General features: G+C 39.3%; 1 protein-coding gene across 1 annotated transcript; it reads right to left on the reverse strand.

Moving 5' to 3' along the window:
• Positions 1-10,831: 10,831 nt before the first annotated feature.
• LOC128355995 (RNA-binding protein 15-like) lies at positions 10,832-14,289 on the reverse strand. Its single transcript, XM_053316408.1, has one exon. The coding sequence runs from the start codon at positions 14,174-14,176 to the stop codon at positions 11,615-11,617; it is 2,562 nt and encodes an 853-aa protein (XP_053172383.1). The 5' UTR covers positions 14,177-14,289; the 3' UTR covers positions 10,832-11,614.
• Between the last annotated feature and the right edge of the window lie 11,575 nt (positions 14,290-25,864).

The raw sequence follows: 25,864 nt of genomic DNA on the forward strand, positions 1-25,864 counted from the left end.
AAGTGTTAAATCTTTATGTTATATTTTACATTCCTGAGTTGTTTGGTTGGCCTTCATGGGGCATTGTACTACTCCTTAGGATTACTCTTATGCAATTTTATCAATTTATATGATTTGAGATTTGAGTGATTTAATGCTCAAGAAATAATGTGCAGCAGTAACAATACTTCTGTTGAAGTGGGTTTTTTAATACTGCTTTGAGTAATTATTTTTAGTACTTATATTGTATGCAGGTCTATTTTTAAGTCATTTTGGATTTTTCATGATTACAGAATGATTAACACAGTTTTTTTGTGATATATTGTTGCTACTTCAATTTATTCTGACTGAATTCATATCATTATAAATATGATATATAACATTTAGATTGTTTTTTTCTCCAAAAAAGAAAAGGTTTCCTGATAAATGTGTGATGTGGCAGTTATTCATGTTGATCACATAAACACTGAAACTGAAATCAACTTAACATAAAGATACTACTGACAACTAACAGATTAACATTGTTTACAATGTAACAATCGTAACAATTTTCCCAATGTTACTGCAAGAAACCACTTGAATGAGGTTCAATGTAGAATAATTGACTCTAAACATGTAATCTTGAATGCAACATATCTGATCATTTATCAGTCATTTTGTTTTAAATCTCTTTCAAAGCAACTTTTTATGGTTTTATCAGGAAATGAGTCTCTGAGCTGCATTGCTGACAGTGACTTCATCAGTATTTTAACATTGCCTGTTGGGTCTGGAGTGATATCACAGTTTCTGGTTCAGAAAAAAAATAAACACTGTAACAAGCTAAAGCTCATTTAAATCTTAAACATACATTTCACAGCAAGTAAACAAAGTTAGCCAGTTGTCCGTAGTCACAATACAGAATTCATCCTCAGTTCTTGAGCTTAAAATAATTCAGTTTATAATTTTAGAAGTGTATTATACTAACAGTTGTCTAAATGCTTGTTTAAATACATTTTCCTGACAGTGAGTCCAAATTCTAATAATAAATCTACTATTATGATGCAATTACAATTACATGTCCAGTATGAGATTCATAATTGTGCATCTTGCCATACTGGATAGTAAACAGCAGCCAGGAAGCATCTCCCAGAGGAAGCAACTGAGACCGAGTACCATCCACTCAATGCTTCTGGACATTAGTGCCCAACCCCAAATGCCAGCCAGCCAGCAGTCTCATAAACACAGTCAGAAATAGCAGCTCGAGTTCAACCAACACAAAGTCCCTCCTGGCTGCCCGACACAGCTGAAATGTAAATACAGGAATAACTGTTTTTAAACATATGTCTTAATTTTAGTTATATTGCTAAAATACCTTGGTTTTTCATTTCATTTTAGGTGCTCATATTTCAAGTTCAATATTATATGGTGTCACGACGAAAGTACAAATAATGGCACAATCTTAAATTCACTCTGGTTTTGATCAAAGTACACAGTAGTACACCAGTAAATACTAATATGACTAAATATAGAATGTATTATAATAGTATTTAGAATGATTACTAATATAAATGAAGAACTGACTAATAACAATAATAATAGAAATAGAATTAGCTGTAACTTACATATAGCTGATATTGTTCAATTCAGGATGCTCATTATACACACACACACACACGATAACAGTCACAGCAATCTCAGATTAATAATGTAGCAATGTACAGTTCTTTTTCTTTTTCAAAGAACACTTCATACAAACTTTCACTACTCATGGTGCTTTTTCAAAAGAAATTTGGTAAATAAACACCTTCATTAAATGTCTTTACAGGAATTAAAGCACTGAGATTTGTCTAGACATTGTGAGCATGGTCTAATAGTATTATAATGTAGCAACTTCATTACGTTATATCTCTCAAAGGGGCACATATCTATTGTATGCTAATGTCCCTTTTTTCCTCTGGAAATAACCTATAACCAAAGACTGAGTTACATGCTGAGAGCTAATAGTCTACATGCTCAGTGTTTACAGTCAGTACAAATCATATTGTCAGAAGTATGTTGAAGTTACCTACTGTATTTCTATTTTAATATATGCAATCGGGTATAAGGACTTATTGTATTTTATTATTTGCTGTATTATCTTGTGTCTTTTATTGTATTGTTCCTGTACTTCTATTTCATAAACTACAAAAGTATGGCAACACAAAGTGTCCACTATATCCTGTGATGTTAATGTATTTAATGTGATAATGACCAGATCTTAATGCCTGATTGGACGAGAGTTTGCTAGGTAGTATGAAACTCCACTGGCTTTTGTTTCAGTGCTACACTAATGACAGAGCCTTACTCATTTGAGTGTGAAATGAGAGACCACACAGATTGCTGGAGCCGGGGGAATTGTATCTATCGCACCTGTCCCTCAGACTTACTTTCTTTTGGCAACATTTTGTGTTGCTGGCTTTTCACCCTTATTTGGATTGTTGACTACAGTACATGGTCTCCCTCTGCAGAGTGAACACTCTAGTGGGTATTTGCTTTACTGTCCAGGACAGAACGGTCAGGTGGATGAGTATAAAGTTGACTTCAGACAACCTGATATTCAACGTCAAATTTACAGTATACCTAGAGTCTGCATTAGTTGTAGTGGTTGTATCAATAAACATTATTTAACTTCATATATGGAACATGTTATATCACATTTTCCATGGGACAGTATAGCAAATTCATGAAAGATTATTAACAAAAGTGATCTTTTTTGTATAGAGGTTGGTCTATCTCTATGACAGATGCTGCAGTGTGAAACCTCACCTGCTGTCCTGTTACTGCTCTACTAAATGAATGATTGAAGAGGTCTGCAGGGAAGTCCATCTCCCCTTTTCAGTAGATGCTGTCTCCTGTTACCATGTTTACCCATAATACGTGCAACACGAGCCAGGTGTGTGTAACTAAATTTAGCCACTTGGAAAGTGCAGCATGTCAAAGCAGTACTGAATTCAGAGGTATAGAGGTAAAGAGGAATAAAAGAGGCATGAGAGGGTTAATGATCAGTGTTAATGCATGTGCTTACATGGGAAAGAGCTGAATGACGCACCACATTTGGATATCAAATCACAGATTATAATTAGAACAAATGCAGCAGCCTGAAGAAAATCCCAGATCACTGAGCATCACAGATGGAGATGGCATGAATGTAAGCCATGCCTGTTATCAATGAATGACTGGCATTCGGTTCTGTGTTTTAAAGTCTGAATTCTTAGTAAGATGACTCATCCTTTCCTCAGGCCCCTCCCAGGAGTCTCACATGAACAGTGAAGTGACTCCTGTGTGCTGTAGTGAGTCCTCTGCCATCTAGTGGCAACCAAAACCCAGCTCCATGTTGGAGTAAAACATTTGAACTGACAACATAGACACAATTAAAATGTCTTAAAGGCAGCATTTTATTAGTTTCACTTCCAAACCTGGTTGCAAAACTATTTGTTTTGCAGTGACTCAAGGTTATAGATATAAAATGTGTTTCTGTCTAAACATCTCAGACTCTTCCAGGGTGACAAAGACCAGAGCTTCACCATGTTGTTGCCAGCGTCAAAGGCGGTTTAGAAATACAGCATGAAGACCTCACCCAGGGTCTAGGTGCCTGGTGCAAACCCTGCCCTGCACCCAAATGCAGACAGAGGAGATCAGAGAGTGAGAGTGAGAGTGAGACCACAATCTGAAACCACTTTTGTCTTACAAAGAGTTTATTCTGGACTTTCTAATAGTTAATAAATCCTTTATTAAGCTGTTAATCATTTAAGCTGTTTCAAGACTTTTGGTTTGCCAGTTTGTAAAAAAAAAAAAAATCCTGTTGGCTGTTGCATTTCCTTCCCCTGCTTTGTCGTTATACTCTTTAATCCATCAGTAAGACTCTTAAACCAGCCGCTTATTTCTGGAAAAGACCTGCAGAGCACACACACACCCTGATCCATTATGATCAAGCATGTCAAAAAGGACTATGTCTAATAAAGACTATGTTAGTATAAAAAGCCATCAAGTCTGCAGTTCTAAATGGTACAAAGTTGTTGATAAACTGATTTTTATTTTTCATAAACCGCAAGCTGCCCATATTAACGGATTATTACCATTCTTTAATGCAAACACTGCTCATAACAATGTCCTAAATATTTGTGGATTAAACTATAACTATAAACTCTTTATAAAGTATGTCTTTGTTATTAAGACACATACTGCAAACTGATGAAGGAAGAGAGAAGCTGTTGCCACTGATGTTACAGATAATATCTGGCAGGAGGTTTTGATATTATGTTCACTAAGGGGACTGACTAAGAGATCTGTAACACTACACCCCACCATACTGTGTATGATCCTGACCAACCACTGATGTTGTTAATGTCCTTGCTTGGGCCAATGATTAGCACACACACACACACACACACACACACACGCACACACACACACACACACACACACACACACACACACACTGCCCTCTACAGAACAGGAGGCACAGAAATATTTTTAAACTGCATTATTCATAGAAAGAAAGTAAATATTAAGAACATGTCCTGGGGGATTTTGGCCTCGTTCAACATGTTGTTAAATATAGGTTTAGAAAAGGCCAATCTGAAAATCCCATCCCAGGCTACAGACTCCAGAAAAACTGCCCCAGTTTCAGTGAGGCCAAAGACCTGGTGTTCAACATAGTGTTCACTTATCTGACAGCAAAAATGTCCATTATATGGATGATGTGTGGCATGGTATATCAGACGTCAAGGATGTGATGTTGATATTATATCCTCACCTTTATGGCATCACATGCTGTGTTCCCTGTACAAAAGCTTTGTGCCGGCCTGAAGATCTTCATTCTTAAATTCAACAAACTGATTATTATAGAGTTCTTATCACTAGTAAAGCTGGTGAAACTTATTTTGTTTCCCAAAATAAGATTATTCAGTGAATTTATGTCTGTCATTGCTCAGCGTAGAGTAAACTGTGGTCACATGCAACTTACATCAAGAAATCAAAGATCATGGGCACCACAACCTGCTCATTCCTGGGCAGACACTTTGCAGAAGGGTTGTATGGAAACTTCCTTTTGTACTCTCTGACATCCCTCTCATCAAGATGAATCCTGCACACACACGTCGTCAAACGTGGTCTCAGTAACAACACGTGGACTCACATGCAGCACATCCATTATTTCAACAGAGTTTAGCAAACATCTGGGAGCCTACTTACAAACATTGTGAGAATACATCAGACTTCATAACTTATCCTAAAAAGGAGTTTCAGACTGGGAGGGATTTAGAGGCAGAAAAAAAAAAGTCAAGAACCAGCAGTGTCTTGGTGGGACAGCGTGTTTGATCACGTTTTTTGATGTGTTTTTCAAAAACTGGCAAATTGTTAGAGGACTGTAACAGAACTGCTGGACTATTTTTCATTACACAAAGTATTGATCAAAACACACACTGGCAATTTTGGGTTTTCTGAAAAGCTTGTTTAAAGTTTATAGTATTACAATATATAACTATACACTATCATTTATGGGGCTGAAAAGGATCAGATTAGTGTCAGAAGGCACAAAGGCAGAATTAATTATTTTGAAAGTGACCCTATGAACATCTCACACAGGAGCAAATGAGGTGTTTTATATGGAGGTTAAAAAACAGCTCCTCCTTTTAACTGTATTATAACAACTGATTCAAAAAACACTTAAAATAGATTCAAATTAGTGAACTTGTGTACAAAGAACTAACAGAGTGGAGTATGTTTCTCCCAATGTCCTCTTATTTAACAAAAGTAAATCTCAGTGTTAAGAATGAAATGCAAGTTTACTCAGTTATTGGTTTTATGTCAACCAAAAACTGTCAACACACACATAAACAATGATATGTTGACAGCGTGCTCCATCTTTTCTTCAGTTTCTATTCCACTTCTGTCAATAATTTATCCAGATGAACAACTGAAAGATAAAAAAATGTTGAATTTGTTTGAAGCCACAAATAATTACATAAACATTTATAAGATTCCACAACTGTAGGTGATAAATACCTCAAATGCTTTTTAATACACATATTAAAGACCTCATCTGTTATTTTTGGCCATATAGATTTGAGGTATAAAGTATTTATACACATAACCAAAGAAGGCCTGTTTTACTCATCTTCTCTGGCTTTGAATGACACTAAGCTCTTATAGTTGTCCTGGTGTTATTTTATGTAGTGATACCGTTTAATGTCTTCTCATTGTCAGTCTTTGTGTTTTAAGTCTTGGAGGTTGGAAAGGAATTGGGTTTATTTCAATAACATTTTGAAAAGTCTTCTTTCTCTGATATGATCAAGTAAAACAAAAAAAAAACTGCTTTTTCATTTCAGCACCTGCTCCACTCCCACAGTCCACAAATATCTAAAGTTGGTGTAGGAGTGGTGAAAGCCAGGTGACCTCTGACCTTTCCCAGACTGTTTGGAGTTTCTGTTGACTTTTCTCATCCACTGTTTGTACTGACAGCAAAATGTGAAGTATTAGTGATTACAGCAGCAATAAAACTCCACCCGTATTGAACCTGTGTGTGTTTACTCTGCAGACTTATATCAGGCTTTGTAACAGACATTTGACTTATTCAAATGAATTCTTGCTGCATGTTTCCCTGAACTCCACTTCACATTACGGGACTTTTTAAAGATAAAGAGCAGATTCTGCAGGTTTAATCATACTGACACCAGTATGATTACAATCTCTGTCATTTCTCACCTGTCAACACATGCATCAACTGAAATAGCTTATCACATTACTTGACCTGAAAAATACTGATGGTAAATCATTTTCTAACACGTCTTCAGTTCATGTCTGCTGCAGTTTAATATTGCTGTATCCAACTCTGCCCTCTAGAGGACTGGAAAACCAGAACAGATCAGTCAAATGCTTCCTGTCCTTTCAAAAATCTATAAATACTTTCACACACTTTCATTGAAACAGGATGTACGTCATGAAGAGAAACAGAGACACATCATCAGTAGGTTTTTCAAGAAGGGCAGCCTTTATTCAAGAACAGATCAAACACAGTTGACATGATTAATATGAAACACTGTGGATACCAAAGTGAAAATTCTTTAAGAATGATACTCACCGAGTCATGGTTTCTCTCATCTGACGAGTGTCTTAAAACAGCTATTTAACTCATAACTTCAGAGCTTATTAAAGCTCTACAAAGGTCGTCAGTCACACTGCAGGAACTGTAAGAGTGACTTTTCCCCAGAGAAGAGTTTCCGTTCTTTGCATCCATGTTGAAGGATAACCTGAAATACTCAACATTTTCAAGTATGACCAGCTCATAATAAAAACATGTTTAGACACTGTTAAGTCCATTAGATTCATAAATACAAACAAAAAGTTAAAAAAAAGTTTCAACTCATGTTAGTTCATTATATTAATAAAATAGCATACTGTATTCATTATTACATTAAAGGTAAGTGGATAACATGCAGTATACAGGATACAGATGCTCTGCAGGTTGATGAAGAAATATCACATTAAGCTTCTTCTGCTTGAACCTGTTTACTAATGAAGTTTCACAATGTTTGGCATATAATGTAGAGCCCAACTGATATATTGATTAGTTGAGATTATCTGCCAGTATTGATCTATCACAGTTTTACCAATATCTGCATATATTTTTATTTTATGAAGCTATACTGGCTGCATTTTATACATAGTTTAACTTTTTCTCGATTCAAGTTTAATATATAGCCTACATTTTTTTTGTTCTGGTTTTTTATTTATAGTTATAATTATAAATAAATGTAAAGTTTACTGTTTCTGATGTAATTTAAGTTAAGCTGTAAATGATCATGCCTACATTACATGTCTTTGTCACAAGTGATTGATAACCACATTTGAGGGATAACTGCAAAAATGTGCATTTATGTGTATATACTGGATATATATAAGATTATCGGCCGATATATATATATATATATATATATATATATATATATCAGAATTTTGAATGTTAGTGGTGGAAGATAACTCAATACAGTTTTGAGGTGCTTTATTTGAGCATTTGATGTTATTTTATACTTTTACCCCACTACAGTTCAGAGGAAAATATACTGCAATTATTTTCTTAATTTTTCTACAACATATCTGACAGCTTTAGTTACTTTGCAGATGAAGACTTAAAAATTATGATCAATTTATAAAGATTTATTTATAACTACCCACGTGTATATTAATATACCAAAAATGGCTCTATCCCAACCAGCTGACATAAAATGCTGCTTGTGTTAATGCATCTATAACAATAATCAAATTATGATGCCTAAAAAAATATATAGACTATTCTGAATGAGACCTTTTGAAACTTTAAATACATTTTGCTGCCAATATTTCTACATTTTTATTTATGTAAAATTTTGAATGTAGGGCTTTTACACTCTGATTTTGCTACTTTTCCATCAGTAAAGGACCTTTAAGCTTCTACCACTACTGATGGTGACTCATTCTTGTAGCTGCCTTTGCTGTTGGATTGCTGAAGCATTTACAACCAAGATTGTAATGCGGCAAAGACAAAAGTGTAGAAAAAAATCTCGCCAAAATCTTGAGTTGGATCAACAAATTGCGACAGTAGATTTCCACCACTAATGACTAACAGGATTGTTTTTAAACATGGCAAACCTCAAAACCTCATCATTCTACCACCTTTTGAGTTGTACCTACCATGTTCAATATTTTAATACGTACCCATGTCAGCTGTTTAGGCCTTCCTCATACGTTACCTGTGGAATAGGAGCAGGTACGGCCAGAATGAAACTCAAACCTGTTGCGTCACAGCTCCAGAAAACCTTGAGTCCCAGCCATGGCACTATGGAGACACCTGGAGGCTGCAGTGAGGTTACTCAGGTCCCACTTGTTTGGAGATGAACCCAGAGGCAGTGACGAGCAGGAGCAGCACTGTCCTGATGATACATCCTGCAGCAGATTCTGACTCAATGACAGCGGGACACTCTTCACTTTGCTTTCAGTTTGGCACAGAATCTTTTACAAAAGCATGAAACTCAGATCATTGTATCAACTAAAGATTAGACTCTGGCAATCTTTTCTCTCCTCTGTTGTACTTCCTTTCCAATTTATGGCAAATAAAGCAGTTGTCTGTCTGTCTCAACCTCTCCTCCGACACAGGATGAGAAGTGTATGAAGTGTGGCCCTAGACATGGAGCTCTTCTTCAAAACTCCAAAGCAAGAATAATAAGCAACTACACAAATGAACACTGCTCCTTCTCAAGCTGGCGCAGGCGCTGAGCCAACACTTTTTGCAACAGATGAGAAAGAAGAAGCACTGCTGAACTTTCGCCGAGAGGGTCGTCTCCATCCGACGACCCCGGTGATCTTTGGCAGAACTTGATGTGGCGAGTGACAAACCAGACCACGCCTCCAGACACACGGGCCAGAGGCAACTGAGCAATAAAGCCACACATGTGAAGAGAAACTGTGACTCTAGATTTTGCCTTTGCAAGGCGGACTGAAAAAAGTATTCTAGTATGGTCAAATATCAATCTGAATGAAAGTCACACGAAAAGCTCTTCACAAAGAGGTCATTCAACAAATGATGATCAACAATATGGAAACACAGAACTGAGTGAGGGGCTTTCTTCCCTTGATCTCACACTTCCTCTCCTCTCTGCTGCAGGCTCCCACTGTCAGAGCGACAAAGCCTTTAGAGTTTGATAGACAATTCCAAGAACAGAAAAGGTCACAAAAGTTGTCTTCCGAGGCACTCGTGTTTCCCACGAAAGACTAAATTTATTGAGACAAAATCTATGAAGTGCATGTCGCACAGTTAGGTATACTTCTTAGGCCCATTGATGTTCTCCATTTCTCTCTCCAGATATCCTGAGTATACAGCACAAATCTTTTTCTCTCTCCATTTGAAACACAGTACTCAAATCAAAGCATGAAAAACAATCATTAACAGTCTTTTCAGAGGAAGGCGTGTTAGGCCAGTGCAGAGCGGCTCCTCTCGGAGGTTTTCATAACACAAGTCCATTGATGGTATAGCAACATTTTCTAGTAATAGACTCCTGATAAGTTAATAGAGATGTGCATGGCATACATATAGCTCTTAATTTATAGGTTACATCATCTTTTTTAAAACAGTACATGCTTTGTCGGGGTAGTACTTGTAATTAGTGGATTATAAAAGAAAAAATGACATGTTCAATCAACCAAATTGAATGTGATGCTGAGGGGTGGAGACAATAAAAGCAACTCTGTATAATATAATGCAGTTCAACACAAACTCTCAATCTTTTTGAAGCAAACATTTAGTTTTGTTAAGAATGAGATGAGTTCATTCAACTGATTAGTTGCCGATTAGTTGATTAGTTGACCAAGAGAGCATTATCCTGTGACCATTTTGTGATCAATTCATCATTTCTGTAAATTTTTGATTTGCTCCTCAAATGTAAAGATTTTCTGTGTTTCCTTGATTTACATCATAGTTAATGTAATATTCATGGGTTTTGCACTTTTGGTAGGATAAAAAAATAAAATAAAAATACAAAAAATAGTTTTAAAAATTAAAATGAAAATAAGCTGCTGTCTTATATAACACCGTCCAATACAAAATGCTCAAACTTAGACTTGGAAATTAACACACCGTTGAAAAAACCTGCCCTTTGACATAATTTCAACAAAAACTTACACGGGTGTATTTTTGAACCACATTGTAATTTACAGATGTTTGCTGCTTGTGCCGACTCCTTACATTAAAAACAACCAGGAAAACTGCATTCATTTCACTTTATGTCACATAACCTGCAGATGTGGCTAAGGACATTAATCAGTAAGTCATTAAACTGTAACCCTTAATGTTCTTTTGCATGTATTTTAACATATCTGACAGTAAATTATGAAAAAAATAGTCTAGTTTGTGGCGATACCAAGAGGACTGATGTCTATAAAATTAATTTCTTTTTTACAATTTTCTGTAGCTTAAAGCAGGATTGGCAAAAATAGGAAAGCTATCATACTGAAACTTTGAATAAGGAAGTGTTCAAGATCTTTACTTGGTCAGCACAAAGTATTACATATGCACATCTGGAATATGTCTATTTAAGAGCAATGAATAAAGCTTTATGGCAAATAGATATATTTCCTTAAATCAATAAAGAATTTCTATGTACATAACTTTGATGCAATTCTTTTGTAGCCCAGCTGTACAAACACTAACAGTACTACAAAGTCACTGAGACTGACCTGAACAGGTTAAATGAAGGCTGATGACAATGTTGTGGACCTTAACTTCTCTTTTTTAAAGGCAGGAAATGTATTAAAGGATATAAATGAATTGTGTTTCTTTTTTAAATGAGATAAGGCAACATATAGTATTGATTCACAGAACTGTAGCTTTTAGCAAAGTACCCTTCAAGTAATGTACATTTATCTGATAACTGAATAGCAGAATCAACCTTATCAAAATGTTTCCAATTCAATGTGACTGATTTCAAAACACCTTCAACAGGATGAAATACAAGCCACTTGTCAGCTGAGGGAACTTAAAATCAGAACCCTGTCACTTCTTATTCTGCTATGTTATTACTTCTCTGATTTTACAACTCACAGTACAACAGTTCACAAGTGTGAAAAGAGACATTTATAATTTTTTTCATGACGCTCCTCCGATAATGATCATCACCATGTAATCGTCCTCTGATTTGGCAAAGGCTTTGGCAGAAGCATCCACGAACTGCTGAGAGAACTCACACGGGGGGAAAGCATGAAGGACTCCTCCGTGGTCCTTGTCACGGCCGCCCCTCGCAGGGAGGCTGATGATGCCCGCCGCCTCCTTCTGCTTCAGGTAGGACACCAGGTTCTTCAGCGGTCTCTCGGTGGAGGTGCTGCTGCCGTCCTGAGCCCCTCCGTCCTCAGATTTCCCCGGCACGGCTAGAAGGATGGCGTATCCACTGGAACCAGCGGCCTTGATGCGACGGGAAACTTCTTCCAGCTTGGGCTGATCCAGACGCAGACGCTGGCTGATCTTCAGCTGGGGCACTTGGCCTCCTTTGGAACCCTCCGCCAGCAGACTGGTAGCCACAGCCATGTCCCCCTCCAGCAGATGCAGCGATGTGGGGAAGCTGCTGTTCTTTAGCAGGAGGACACCCTGCCAGGCCTGACTCAACCTCTGTCCTCCAGTGCTCTGCTTAGACTGCTGGCCTGCCTTGGAGGAAGAGGAGTTTGAGGAAGAGTGTTCTAAGCGATCCTCTCTCCTTCCTGGGCTCTTACTGGAGTCACTGGTTTTGTGTTTGCGGTCCTTCTCGGAGCCTGGCACAGTTGGGCTAAGTGTTCTTCTTCTCTTGTCCCCAAAAGCAGTGTCCAGGCTGTTCTGACGGTCCTTGGAAGGGGAGGTTCTGCCAGAGCGAGGCAGGCGTTCAGGGTCACTGTAGCGCCCCCCATCTCGGCTGCTGCCTCCAGGGCTGCGCTCTAATGAGCTGCCGTGGCGGCGCGGACCATAGTCACCGCTCTCAGGTGAGCGATCCAGCCGCCAACCATCATCCAAATAATGTCTCCTTTTGCGGCTTAGATCCCTGCTTTGCAGCTCCCGCTCACGTTCTATTGACCAGGTCTCACGGGAATGTCTCTCCAGGCGATCTATAGGTTCAAATCCAGCTCCTCGCATCCTGTCATGGACGCCTAGGCCAGACCATTCAGCGCTGGAGTAGAGATCCCGTTCTCTGTAGCGAACTGGGGGAGACCTCTCTCTCACTCTCACAGAGTCATTAAGGCGGTGGGAAAAAGGCTCAGGAACTAAGTCATAGTGCGGCAGAGGGAGAGGAAGTTGCATGTACTGCTGCTGCTGGTAGCGGTGCTCTGTGTCCGCAAAGTCCACTCTGAGTCTCCTGTCAGGGCCCCCCAGAGGGAAGCCTCGCATGTGAGTACAAGCAGCCTGAGCAGCATCCAGGCTTTCATACTGAATGTAAGCCCACGCCTCACCTTTCCTGTAGTCTATATTCCTGATTGTGCCAAAGCGGTCAAACTCTTTGGCCAGTGCAGCAAGTGGCACCCAGGGTCCGAGGCCCCCCACCCACAGCCTGGTTGTGGGTGTAGGTTTACCATAGCCGATTTTAATGGGGTTGTGTCCCACTACTTTCCCTGACATCGCCACTTTGGCACGATGAGCCATGTCAAGATTTTCAAACTTGATGAATCCATAGGTGTTGCTCTGGCCGCGCACTGCTCGCTTTATGTCAACCTCTGTTATGGCCCCAAACCTGTCAAACGCCCGCCGCAGGTCGCTCTCTGTCACACTGACGTCCAGATTGCCAAGAAACAAAGTCCTGTTTGCCCTCTGGTCATCCTCAGGGGTCATCAGGTCCTCATCACGGAAAACAGCACATTCAGTGATGAACTGGGGCCGATTCCTGGCATCATACACAGGAAAGTCTCTGTCTCCCTCCAGGTCTCTGAGGTGAGGTGGAGGAGGAGGGGGAGGAGGAGGAGGAGGGGGGAGACGGCCCAGCGCCAGCTGCTGTAGCCTGTAGTCCCTGTAGCCCAGACCAGTGGGAGAGAGGGGTCTCTGAGAGTGGAGGTGCCTGTGCCCTGAGGGGAAACTGTCTTTTGAAACAGGGGAGCGACTTCTACGTCTGTTCATGTAAACTGTCTCTATTTTCAGAGGCCGGTCATACAGCACCAGCTTGCCCCGAGCGTGTTTGGCGGCTCGGGCGTCGTCGGGCCTCCTGAAGTTCACATACGCCACCCGCATGTCGTTTTCTCGGCTAATTTTCACACTGACGTCACCAAACTTCCTGAACTCGTGAAACAGTCCATCCTCTATCTCCTCGTCGTTCAGCTGGGAGCCCAGTTCACTTATTTTGAGAGTCTTGTACTCACTTTCAGGGTTTGCCGGAGGCCGCGGGTCACTGCGTGAACCGGACCTGGATGTTTCGGAGGCGACTTCAGCGCCACCGTGCGGCTTGTTTCCCGACACAGCTCCGTAGTCGTAGCTGCTACCGGTCCGACTTGATGAACTATGTCCGTCTGAGTCCCTCATTTCTCTTTTGTCGCCGTGTAAACTTCTCCGGGACGAAGCGCCGCTGGGAGCAGAGCCGTTCCCGTTGTTGCTGCCGGCCGTCAGCAGGGCTCCGGTCTTCTTGCTGCTTCCTCCTCGGTCTCTGCTCTCATCGAGCACCCGGGAACGTTTCTTCACCGGCGATCGCTCTTTCCCCTTCATCTCCACGAGTCGATATCTGCAGCTTAGAGATACAAATCCGTGTAAATGTACACTTTGACGCCGGATTCCGCCTAAACTGTCTTAACTTTAACGCGGTTTCCACTGCACTCTCAAGCGAGTACTACTGTACAGGAAGTCCCGCCTACTCGGCTGTAGAAGAAGCTGATTGGTCGGACGGGGTGTCAGTCGGGTAAAAAAGGACGGCCACTCGCCTATCATAAATAAGGGTGCGGCTCTGCTGTGGGGTCAGAGTCACAGAGCTGCAGGCTGAAGTTTAAAATGATAGATAACGATTGTGACATACTTGAGTTGCAGGAATACGGAAGCCAGCTCTGAGCTTGAGTCTAATCTTGGTCCTGAACAGAGTATCGTTCACAAAACATACAGATATATGTATTTTAAGTGGATTTACATGCATGAGTAACATAATAGAGTTGAAATATTATAAAGTCAAAAAGTATGTACAGCAAGGCTACTTGGTGCCCTTTAAGTAGCAGTAAAACAGCTCTTTCACATCACAGTGGAGAGATCTCTAGGCCACTATTTGACTATGTGGCGCAATCTGTTTGCAATTGTGCAGACAGAGGTGCCTTTGAAATGAGGCCCAACAGGTTAGGGCCTAGTCAGTAACCAGCTGTGAACAATAAATATAAGTATGAAGACTATGTTATGCTGTAAGTATAGTCTTCTGTGTGATGGAGCTGCACTGAGTAGAATAAGATAATAAAAAAAACACACAAGTTTTGTGGAGTTTGCAGTACAGACCACATTTTGTACAGAGCAATGCAGACAAATACCACCACAGCTCTTAGTAAATTGCAATGTAATGATGAGTATTTATTGGCAGATTTCCCTTTTTTTCAGATGGTAGGGGGGACAGATATGCTTAGGATGAGTCCGAATTGAGCAGGGATTTGAAGGTTGTATATTTTAAATGTATTATAGTGCTGTTAGCTTTAATAAGAGCATATCTTTATTGAACAAATACTGTAACATATCAGCAACAACTCAGTATATCACAGTGGTGGAAAGTAACAACCTCAAGCACTATAAGCACTATACTTAAGGACAGTTTTGAAAAGTATTTTTGATTTAACTCCTTATTAACTCCAATCCTCCACATTTCAGTGGGGAATATAGTACTTTTTACTACACTGCCTGGGTCCAGACCTTTGATATCAGATCACTACACTACATTTATTTGATTGCAAGTTTTTACTGATAAAACTTATAAAACTCTTTAGGGAAGCACAAAAGCAAGTACTAAATAAACCACTGGTTGCCTCACATTATTACTTTTTATGTTATTATTGATACAACTTTTTATATGTGCAATATAACAAGACAAAAGACAGTTAAACACCAGAATGTACAGTCACTGAGGCAGGACAGTAAAACAAACAATATCATAAATATTATACATAACACATACATCATATATCATTGTCAACAATGTTCAATGTCACTATCAAAAGTCTTTGACCTTATAATGATAATAACCAATAATAATTTTGCCACTCTGGTGATACAATATGTACTTTTAACAATTTTATACCTAAATACAGAAGTATTATTTTGCTGAAAACACTGTTTCTGTTTCTAAGCAAAACATCTCTACTGCCAATTAGTATTATTTTAAATGGAATAGATAATTACTGCGGATAAAGTTTTCACATTCCCCTTTCTGTATTTATTTAATATGATATATTATTGGTGATGCACTGTGTCACTGTATATGCTGTATATTCTTGATAATTTATCTGACCCATGGATATTCAAAACGCTTTTAAGCAGAACCTAATAACTTAAACAGAGGATCCATTCATTGTACAAAAGCACATGTCACCAGCTGTATTTCCACCTGTCAGCCCAGAGATACTGAAAAACACGTTCACAAACATGTTTTACCACCAGAGGGCAGAGAGGTTCTTCCCTCCAACAACTACATCAGCTGCAGTTTATCACATGACAGCAATGTAAAGCTCAAACTGTCAATGCTGAGAAACATTTTATATAATGAGTATTGACTGGAAGGAGGCTGACTCTTCCATCAGCAGCCTGGAACTGTAGAAAACCTCAGCCAGTGAGTCTCAAAGTCTCTTTGATGATTAGTCTTGGTTATTGTAACATCACTCTGCTTTAACCCTGCAGAACTCTAAATGTAAAACTGTATTTGTAATACTCAAACTTTGCGATCAAGATTTACCACATTTTATTGTCTGCACCCTTCACACTTACATTTTCATTTGGTTTATTTAGTTCGTTTCAATTTCTTCTTTATTTATTTATGTTTAATACTAAATTGCAAAATATAAGAGAAATATTGTTTTGTTTTGTTTTTAATCCGACAAAACAAAATAGACCAACACACACTGAATGTACAGTATTGCTATATACAGTACAAACAGTATACAACTCCTAGTCTTGTCATAGCAGGCTGCATCATATAATACTGTAATCCAGTTCATTAGCCTACCCTCTTTAATATCCTGATTTACTGTTACATTTCCTCACAGCATCGGTTATATACATATAGTGTACTTCATAAAGCCTCCCTATTTGGTCACATGATGATCTCTTCACATTATTTTGAATGGAACTATTTTCTGAGGTGAGCATGTGTTTATTTCCATTTACTGTTGATTTTCTTAATTACACTGTGCCAACATGCATTATAGGGGCTGCCATCCACAAAATACCAGTCTGTGTATTCTGGGGGTTATTTATTGATTTCTAGATTCCATCATTAATATTGATAATACGCAGAAAGAAATGTGCTGAGGCACATGATGTATTTAGGGCGCTCCCACGCGCAGGATTACAGCCTGCAGCACAGCAGGGGGAGAGGTGGTTGTCCAGTTATTGAACTGTGTTGCTTTATGGTTAAAAAAACTGTCTATTCACTCTCCCCCACATCATGTATGTTTGTATTACTTTATCTGAGCTAGATGATGTTCTTATAAAGTAAGATCATCTTTAATGATCATAGGTTGTTTTTTCTGCCCAAGCTATCACCTCATATCAACGGCAACAGTTTCACTTTTTTAAGCCAAAGTGTGTGAAATACAGATTATTACATCTTTTTCATTTTCACATTATTTTAACAAAAAGATTGAATCGCTGTTCTGGTTTCAAATCTTGTCATCTTCATCCTAGTTCTCTCTGTATCTCTTTTTTTGTTTTGTTCCTACTGTTAAGCGAGTCTGACCCTATTATGTGTTACATCAACCTTGTTGCACCAACAATACTTACTGTTAAAAAAAAGCAGTGCGCTTTGCTGCAGGGGTATTTTAAAAGGATTATTATTCCCAAAAAAATGGGGACAGGACCTTTGTCCTCAACCCTGTGAGCTGGACTGCATGGCCCCTCTTTGAGAGACCATCTGGTGAAGTTCTTCTATAGACTGTCACATGTTCCTGCACAGGCCAAACAAGGCAATCTGCCACCCAGTATTAAAATGGGTTTAAGTGTGTGTCTTAGGACAATATGATGGGGTAAATTTGTTCCCACTGTAAATCTCCACCCAATATCCAGGTCAGCTGTTTTCCTCCTCAAGCAGAGCATCCAGACATTCATCTCAGCAGTGAGGTATGCTGACACATGCAAAAACAGATGAAATGGTGGTAAACTTATAAACAGGAATTACTGACTTGCAGTTACAGCACAGGAGCAAGAGTACACACTGGTACTGACCACTACCTGCTACTTTTTAAAAACATTAAAAAAATATGATTCATTTCCAGGTTTTTTGATCTATCTCAAATTCAACTGCAACAGATAGGCGTTTCATCTGTTAATAACTGTCAAAAACAGAATGACATGCAGGGGTTTTTGCTAACGAGCTGTCAAAAAGGGGAAAATCTGCAAAGGATTAGTGAGAAAAAAAACTGCCTTTAATGAGTTTCTATTTTTGTGCGTCATATTAAGGTGAACAGTGTGACCTGACCCACTGCACCCAGCTGGTTTTCATGTGTGACAGATGCTTAGTAACAGATCTGTCATCAACTGACCACAAGACAACAAATCCTTCACCTGTGTAGCCCAAACCAGCGTGAAATTGTGATGAATGTTCCATCATGTTAGAGGAAAATGGATGATCAAACTGAGAGCCAGCCACATACTGTATGTCTCATTACTACAACTATCACGTCTATCATGCTAGCTCTGATGGACTGATGCTGATATAATTATGATGTCACTAAAACTGCTCTTATAACAGTTTTGCGATGAAAGATTCACAGTATCTTCACGGCAGAGCACTGCAGTGTGTTTGTGAGCGCCATGCATGACCCACTTTCTCCACTGTCTGAACACCTGCACAACACCAGCACATCCCTTTGCACTGATCCACTCTGGGAAAGCTCAAGTTGATATTATACTACAATGAGGACAGACAGTGTAAACAGCAGGGACTTGTATGTGTTTTTTAGCACGTGAAAATAAAACAAGCATGAATTAAACCCCTTTTTCATTTTCCCATATTATACATAAAGATTTTTTTAATATATATTTTATATATTATGAACATTGTGTTTTGTCTCACAAGGTAGTGAAGTGATGCTGAAATTATATTGTGAGAGAACAAATCTCCCTGGCAAAGTAAGTCATCCAAAATCAATTATCTTTAAGCCTCTTGTATAAAAGAAACATCAAATTATCAGTGCTTTCATCACAAAGACTAATGTCATGCATGTGGGCTGAAAAAAGTAGACATCAATCATTTTGACTTATCAATTTGCATCTGTCAAAAGTGTTCACATTCGCTTGCTGTCAGTAGGAAATACAGTGTTGATGTAATTATGTTTGTTCAAGTGCTTGCACTAAGAATAATGGACTAGATAAGTGATACTACAGAGCCCAGTGCAGGCTGAAGCTTTTTTTAGGTGCTGAGATGTGACCCAGACAGCACGAAACACAAGGGGAGAAACAGGAGGGAGGGAGAGAGGATGGGGGGAGAAAGGAATATAAATGTGACTGGAGTGAAGGAAAAGTACTGGGCGGAAGTGGTGGTGCAGATGCAGAATGCATGAGACCACGTGAGTAGGAAGTGGGCGTGGGGGAATACAAAAGAAAGAAAGCTCCCAGGAAAACGGGTGCTGCAAAGCAGGGAGGAGAAAGACAATGTGAAGTTAGAGGAAACTGAAGGTGAACGGCAGAGAGGAGTAGAAATACGATGTGAAGCGTTGGGTGCTGACGTCAGCCACCAAGGACCCTGAGATATAGTAAAAAACGTGAGAGGGTATCTGAAGTACAGATTACAGGGAGTAGTTCTTCATGATGAGAGAAAGGACAGGAGAAGATAAAATAACGCTGACAAAAAAAGTGACATGATCAAGAAAAAAATACAGCTGGAAATCTGACTTTGGTAACACCAACATGAAGAGAGTTAAAGTTCCCTTCCCCTCAAAAATAGTTTTTCCTTTTGTTCCCATAGTTAAATGTTTGAGCTTCACTGTGCAGAGTTTGACACCAAAAGGCTGTTTTCACATTCATCTGCTCAAAATGGAAAGTTTCTCTGAGCTCATTGAAAATCAGATTTTAGTAGGTGGGCCTACGAGCAGGATTAGTGACATCAAAAATAGTTCGGAAGACAATCCTGGTCGAATATTCAACTTAAACAATTGTGATGTGAAACTTGAAGATGCAGGAAACATCTTGCATCCAGCAGTTTAACTTTTGAAATTAAATATATTTGCATATTCATCTAATTCTGTTTTTTTAATGATGGAGCAGGAGAAAATGTTTAACAAGATAATTTAACTTTTCATGTGGAAAGACCATATCAGACACAAATCATTATTATTATTATTGGTAGTAGTAGTAGTAGTAGTAGTAGTTGTTGTTGTTTTTGTTGTAGTAGGGGAGACTGGGGACAGTTGCAACAGGGGACAGTTGCAACAAGTCTTATTTCGCCAATCAGAAGCATGCTAGAGTGATGACACTCACACTGCACATGCTCAGTTAGACCCTCTGCCCACCAAGAAGAGAGGCCATATTGAGCATCTGGTCCTGCTTTTATCAAGAAAAGTTGTTTTGGAGGTATGAAAGTAGCTTTTTTCATGAGCTGTATTTTTGTCATACTGTCCTGACCTTTTGTATGAGTGAATCCAAACATACCTAGTTTGAATCATTGTTTTGTTGACTATTCAGTGACATGGTTAGCATGTGTCAATATCAGTGTGGCTAGCTAGCACATGATGTTTTGTCATGACTGATATCATGCTAAGTTGGCTAGCCATATCAAAACAGACCACAAAACAGTATTTTTGAAGATTTTAAGTTCAGTGCCTTTAACAAAAACTTAAACAACATTCATATTTACTGGAGTTTTCAAACAATTTTATTTTTGTTCACTAAATACATGTTCAATAAATGTTTTTTGTATTGCCAATTATTCCATTCTTCTTGTCTCACACTGAAATATTTAGTTTTAATAACTTCAGTAACATCTGCACATTGACGCAAGGTAGGCCTACGATAAATATTACTAAATAAATAATAATTAATAAGTGAAATTTAATGTGTTTTTATATATGTTGCAACCGTCCCTGATCCGTGTTGCAACTGTCCCTAGGTTTGGGGTCAGTTGCAACATCTGAATGTTTCTATTCAAATCAATATTGTGATTGCTATGTTATATGTAACAATCTTTAAATGGTATGGGTAATTAGCAGACATGTGTAAGTTTAATATGTAAAGGTTTGGTGGGCCTAGTCCAAATAGTCTCTGAGTAACTGAGAGTAATATAAAAAGTGTTGCAACTGTCCCCAGCCTCTCCTACTTTATCTTAAAACATGTCTGGCAGGGATCTTTAAGCTTTTCAAGCGTTAAATTTAGATACATTCTGAAGTCATTAGTCATGTTAGTGGGGTGGCTCTATGAATGGCATCTAATATCCAGGGTTATATAACGATAAACTGAAGCTGGGAAAAAGGGTTTTAAAGCACATACAATAACACAGGTTAAATGCAGGCAGAACAAATCTGCAGCTCCTCCAACTCAGATGGGACTGTTCGGTCATTTGCTAACCAGAGAGGGCAGCAGCACTGCTGTGCCAGCAGTCCCACAGGCCTGCAAGGCTGCTAATGTGGGCTGAATAAAACCCTCCAAAAATGATCTACGTGGTTCACTAAGTGACACACTGCTGTCCAGTTAGCAGAAGCCTTGCAGGTGGTAAGGCTGCACTGCCTTGTTCAAGGGCACTTCAGGACTAGTTTAGAGGAGACAGCATTACTTCACAATTACTTCACACCCAGCATGTTTTCTTCTCGCATCATCTTCTATTATCCTGTGTAGACTTGTTTCAGTGTGCTGTTTTTCCATTTTTATCTTTGAGGTTTCTTGTCAGACTTCCTCTCCCATGAGACGAGGCGACAAAAAGGTTGTGGCAAAAGTGGGGTGAGAAAACACTGCAGATGATCATCTTTAACCCACTGTAGGCTTCTAAAACTTGCCCAATATAAGATGAACATGAAGAGCTGGGAAAGGAGGGGAAACAGGGTCAGTGCATGAGTGAAGTACAACTACTAAAATGACTTACGGTTCGGATTGTCACCTATAAGATGCCATAAAAAGTGAAAAAGCCAAAGTTTAGTCAACTGACCAGGAGAGAAAACCCAACTGGTCACACATAGGTGCGGATGTTTGAAATGCATTTTGCTGTTGTTCTCCAACTAGAATAAAGCAATTTATGGAGGGAGGAATGCAGAGCGGAGAGTGCTGAGATGAGACCGAGTCTGTCATATGATCCTGAGGTTGCTGTGGCAACTCTCCCCAGTAGTCAGCTTGAAGACGGTGTGTCAAAAGCCTCACCAAAGCCGTAGAAATAAGAGTAACAGATAAGACCCTGCAGAGCTTGTCTTGAATGGTTAACCTAAAAACAGTCTGAACTGTTAACCTAAAAACAGTGTGATTCACAGATACAGATATGAAATGTGATTTGAATGTAGCTGCTGCAGAGGTCATATGTTGCTTTTGGAGCCACTTCAAACTGTATTAGTGTTTGTTAAGCAGGATTTTGTGTAAAGCCAGTTAATTCCACATGTTTACTCCTCTGTGTTATTATATGTATCATCACATTGGATAATTATGCCAATGCGGAGGAATATCAAGAAGCAAGCAAGGAAACTGTCTATAATTAAGACAAGAGGCAGAGATGTAGGAACGTGGGACAAAATAAATCTATAAGGTCAGGATGAAAAATGATCCCTCGATGATATCTTCCTCCCCTATCTCGGTGGTATTCAGGAATATTCTGGCAGACATTGCATGATTTATGGTCCCCTGGGTGACCGTGTCTGCTGCAGTCGTGTTGCACATCCAATAGTCTCAATAGAAAAATGACCACCAAGCTCAAGTTCAAAGACTGACCAGGAAGATGAAGCTATTAAGTCAGAGATGAGTTTACATGTGCATTAAAAGTATCTCAGTCTTTCATGTTTAAAATGTCCTTGTTTTCTCTCTTCCACTGAATTATTCATGTATTATGAATTATTGTGCATTTATTTATTATGCTGATCAATAATTAATTAATAGGGGAGAAAAAATGTTGCAAATCTATCTGTTTCTTAATGTGGAGAGAAACTATTCACAATCATTTTCTCCACTCTAATCTTTTGTTTTTGGGGTGATGCGATTCAAACCTCTAGGCTCACCGAGAGTCACCTTTAAATGAGGTGAGCTTTTTTCCCCTCTGAGCATCCTGATGTAACTAAATGTATGTATGTATGTATGTAGCCTATGTATGTATATATGTATGTATGTACATTTTTTATCAATTGGGACCCAGCCCTTACCAAGTCTGACGAAAGCTGCGTCAGACAGCAGCTTCCCCAGGTAGTAGTGGATAACCTTGATAAATACACGCACAGTTTCACCACCCCCCTCAACATCTCACCTCCCCGCGCAGAGACGCTGTTGTGATGGGCGGGAGTCTTTAACAACAAAGAGTGGCAGGTGATAATTTGTCATTGTTGACAGTGACCGGCACTCTGTGCGTCACGGTGCGCCCTGGACTCTCTACCCTGCATGTCAATGGTAGTTAGAGCAGCATGTGATCCTCATCCTCCATCCTCCAGTGTCCGGCGAGCGCTCAGTCTGTACCACACCGACACTCAAGTGCAGCCAGGCGGATGTATTCATGCATCTCTCCTGGTATTCTCTGACCACAGCGTTCCTGTTTAACTCTCGATTTTATTGATCGCTGCAAAAGACTAAAGGTAAGAAAGAAAATGTTTTTATTTTAACATCGTTTATCTGAGCATCTTTCTGAGAGGCAGCGACATGGTGTTATCACCTGGTTGTAAAGGGGTGTACACTGAAGTTCACAGACAGCTGGAAAACAGTTTGAATTGAATTATGTTTTGAAATTTGATCATGAAACAAGTGTTGTAGTTTGCGCAGAGGTCAGGAAATAATCGCTTTTGACCTTGATTGAGCGTCTGTTTAAACGTCATCGCATCACTAATGTAGCAGTAAAATCAGAGACAAAATACTATCTGGTGCTATCAGAGACAGCATCAGATGTGTCACCTGGTGTTCACCGGCAGTGATCTGTGTAGTGGCATTGTCCAGGAGCTTTTCACAACCTGCAGCAACTCTAAGCAACTATATTTTCATTGGGAGAAAAAGTGTTTTTAAGTGTTTTGGCTGTTAAAGCCGTGCTTCAGCGTTTAATACTTTCTCATTTTTATAATTAAACAGCTGATAAAGGTGGTGGTGTTGTCTCATACTGATACAGCAGACTGGAAATCACAGTATCATCAATCGATTAATGAACAAGTGTGAACATTTAAACAAGACTGATCACAGGAGCTGATCGCTGCAGAGTCAGCAGCTTTTTTCTATAACCACTATAATTGCATAGTGTGTTACTGAAAATGTTTAGGAGCCTCCTGTCTATTTAAATATAACTCATAGACACTGTTTTGCCTCTGTTTGTCTGTTGATCTAGTTTAACTCTTGATCAATTTGTGAGTACAGTGATGTGTAACAGTGTGTGTTTATGGTTAGAAGTGAATAATAATGAATATGGGACCCTTTGGTGCTGGAAAGTTATCAATTTAAAGACTGATTTCTTAAAATGCATTTTACAGTCATTTAGATATGTTACTGGTAATATACTGTGATGTGTTGACTGCATATCTTGAACAGTTTGTCTTGGCTTCTAACTTTCGTGTGCAGCAATTTGCTATTGACAGTGAAAAATGTCCATCACAGTATCCCAAGGTTGACAGTGGCATCATGAGATGTTTTATTTTGGCCGGTCCAAAGCCCAAATAAATTCAATTCTCTGTAACATACAGTAAGACATGTAAAAGTAGCAAACTCACAGATTTTGAGAGCCTGAAACCATCAATTTGCATTGTTGTTTAGAGAGGCACTAAGTAATTAATAGATTATCAAAAGAGTTCTCAATTCATTTACTCAGTTGATTAATTGTTGCAGCTCTAAATAAACTGCTTTCCTGCACATTACAGCAGATATTATGACACCATATTATTATTGTCCTAATATAGAAAATTAATCTTATTGCACCCTCTGCTGTTGTGATATTTGTTCTGAATAAGCAGAAGTGATAAATTGAAGATGTTTCCTCCCCATACTTGTTATTATGAACACAGAATCTCTAAATAGGCAAAGAAAGAGAATAATTATGCAAATAACAGGCATTTATGTACACAGGCTTTACTGTATTCACAAGGGTAAATACAGTTTTTGCACCAACAATGAAACTCTTCTCCCAAGGACAAATCTGTAACTGACCTTGGGGAAAGATAGCATTTCAAGCCCACCAGAAGGCTTTTTCCTGCCATGGAGAACACGCCTTTACTGTTGTATGCAATGACTCCACACAGTCTGACTCTTAGCATCTGCTGGGGTCATCTGAACTGCCCCCCCCCTCCCTACCTTTCCAGCTGGATTATTGGTTGGGTGAGATGATGTGTTTTCATTTCTCAGCGTTGGCTGGATGATTGATATTACGTGTCTTGTATACTGTAATGCAGGATTGAATGACAAGGCAGAAAGCACTGCTGAGGGGTGGAGTGGAGGGGCTTTACAGTTAATGCACACCGGATTATGAAGACTTGTGAATGGCTGTGGATTATTATTGCATCATGGGCTCATCTTGACTTGCACAGAGGAGGAAATCAGTGGTTGTGATGAAAAAATATATAAACATCAGTGAAAGACAGCATATGCACATCCTGAGTATGTATTAAGGGTTAAATCAAGAAATTTGGGTGTGTTTGGGAGTTTGTTTGAGGCTGATGTAAGCAGTGAGTGTTGTGACGTGGCTCGTGCGCATCACTATTACATCACACGCAAGGTGCAGCATCTTCATTCAGCTACAGTTCCCCCCTACCGTCTCCGAAATTGACCATCTGCTTCAACAGGACTTTGTAAATCAGTTGCAATCATAGATAATCAATTATTATGACATAGACTCTTCTTTTTCTTCTTCTTGTCCCATGACAAAGTCTTCTCTTATCCCACAAGCTATGCAGTGTTGCATGCCAGTGCATAGTGGGTTTTTTCATAATGGAGAAACGACTCACTCAATAAGTAATGAGCATACACAGAGGCTGGTGATGTGGATCAGGAGAACACATGAGGGCAGCTCATCCAAAGCATTGTGTTCACTTCCTCCACTGCGTTTGGGTTGAACCAACCACCTCCTGACAGAGG

Source organism: Scomber japonicus, chromosome 3 (assembly GCF_027409825.1).
Source record: "Scomber japonicus isolate fScoJap1 chromosome 3, fScoJap1.pri, whole genome shotgun sequence".
NCBI classification, from domain to species: domain Eukaryota; kingdom Metazoa; phylum Chordata; class Actinopteri; order Scombriformes; family Scombridae; genus Scomber; species Scomber japonicus.

Bases quoted from the DNA above. Each gene is read 5' to 3' on its own strand.
- LOC128355995 (XM_053316408.1), bottom strand. From the start codon at position 14,176: ATGAAGGGGAAAGAGCGATCGCCGGTGAAGAAACGTTCCCGGGTGCTC.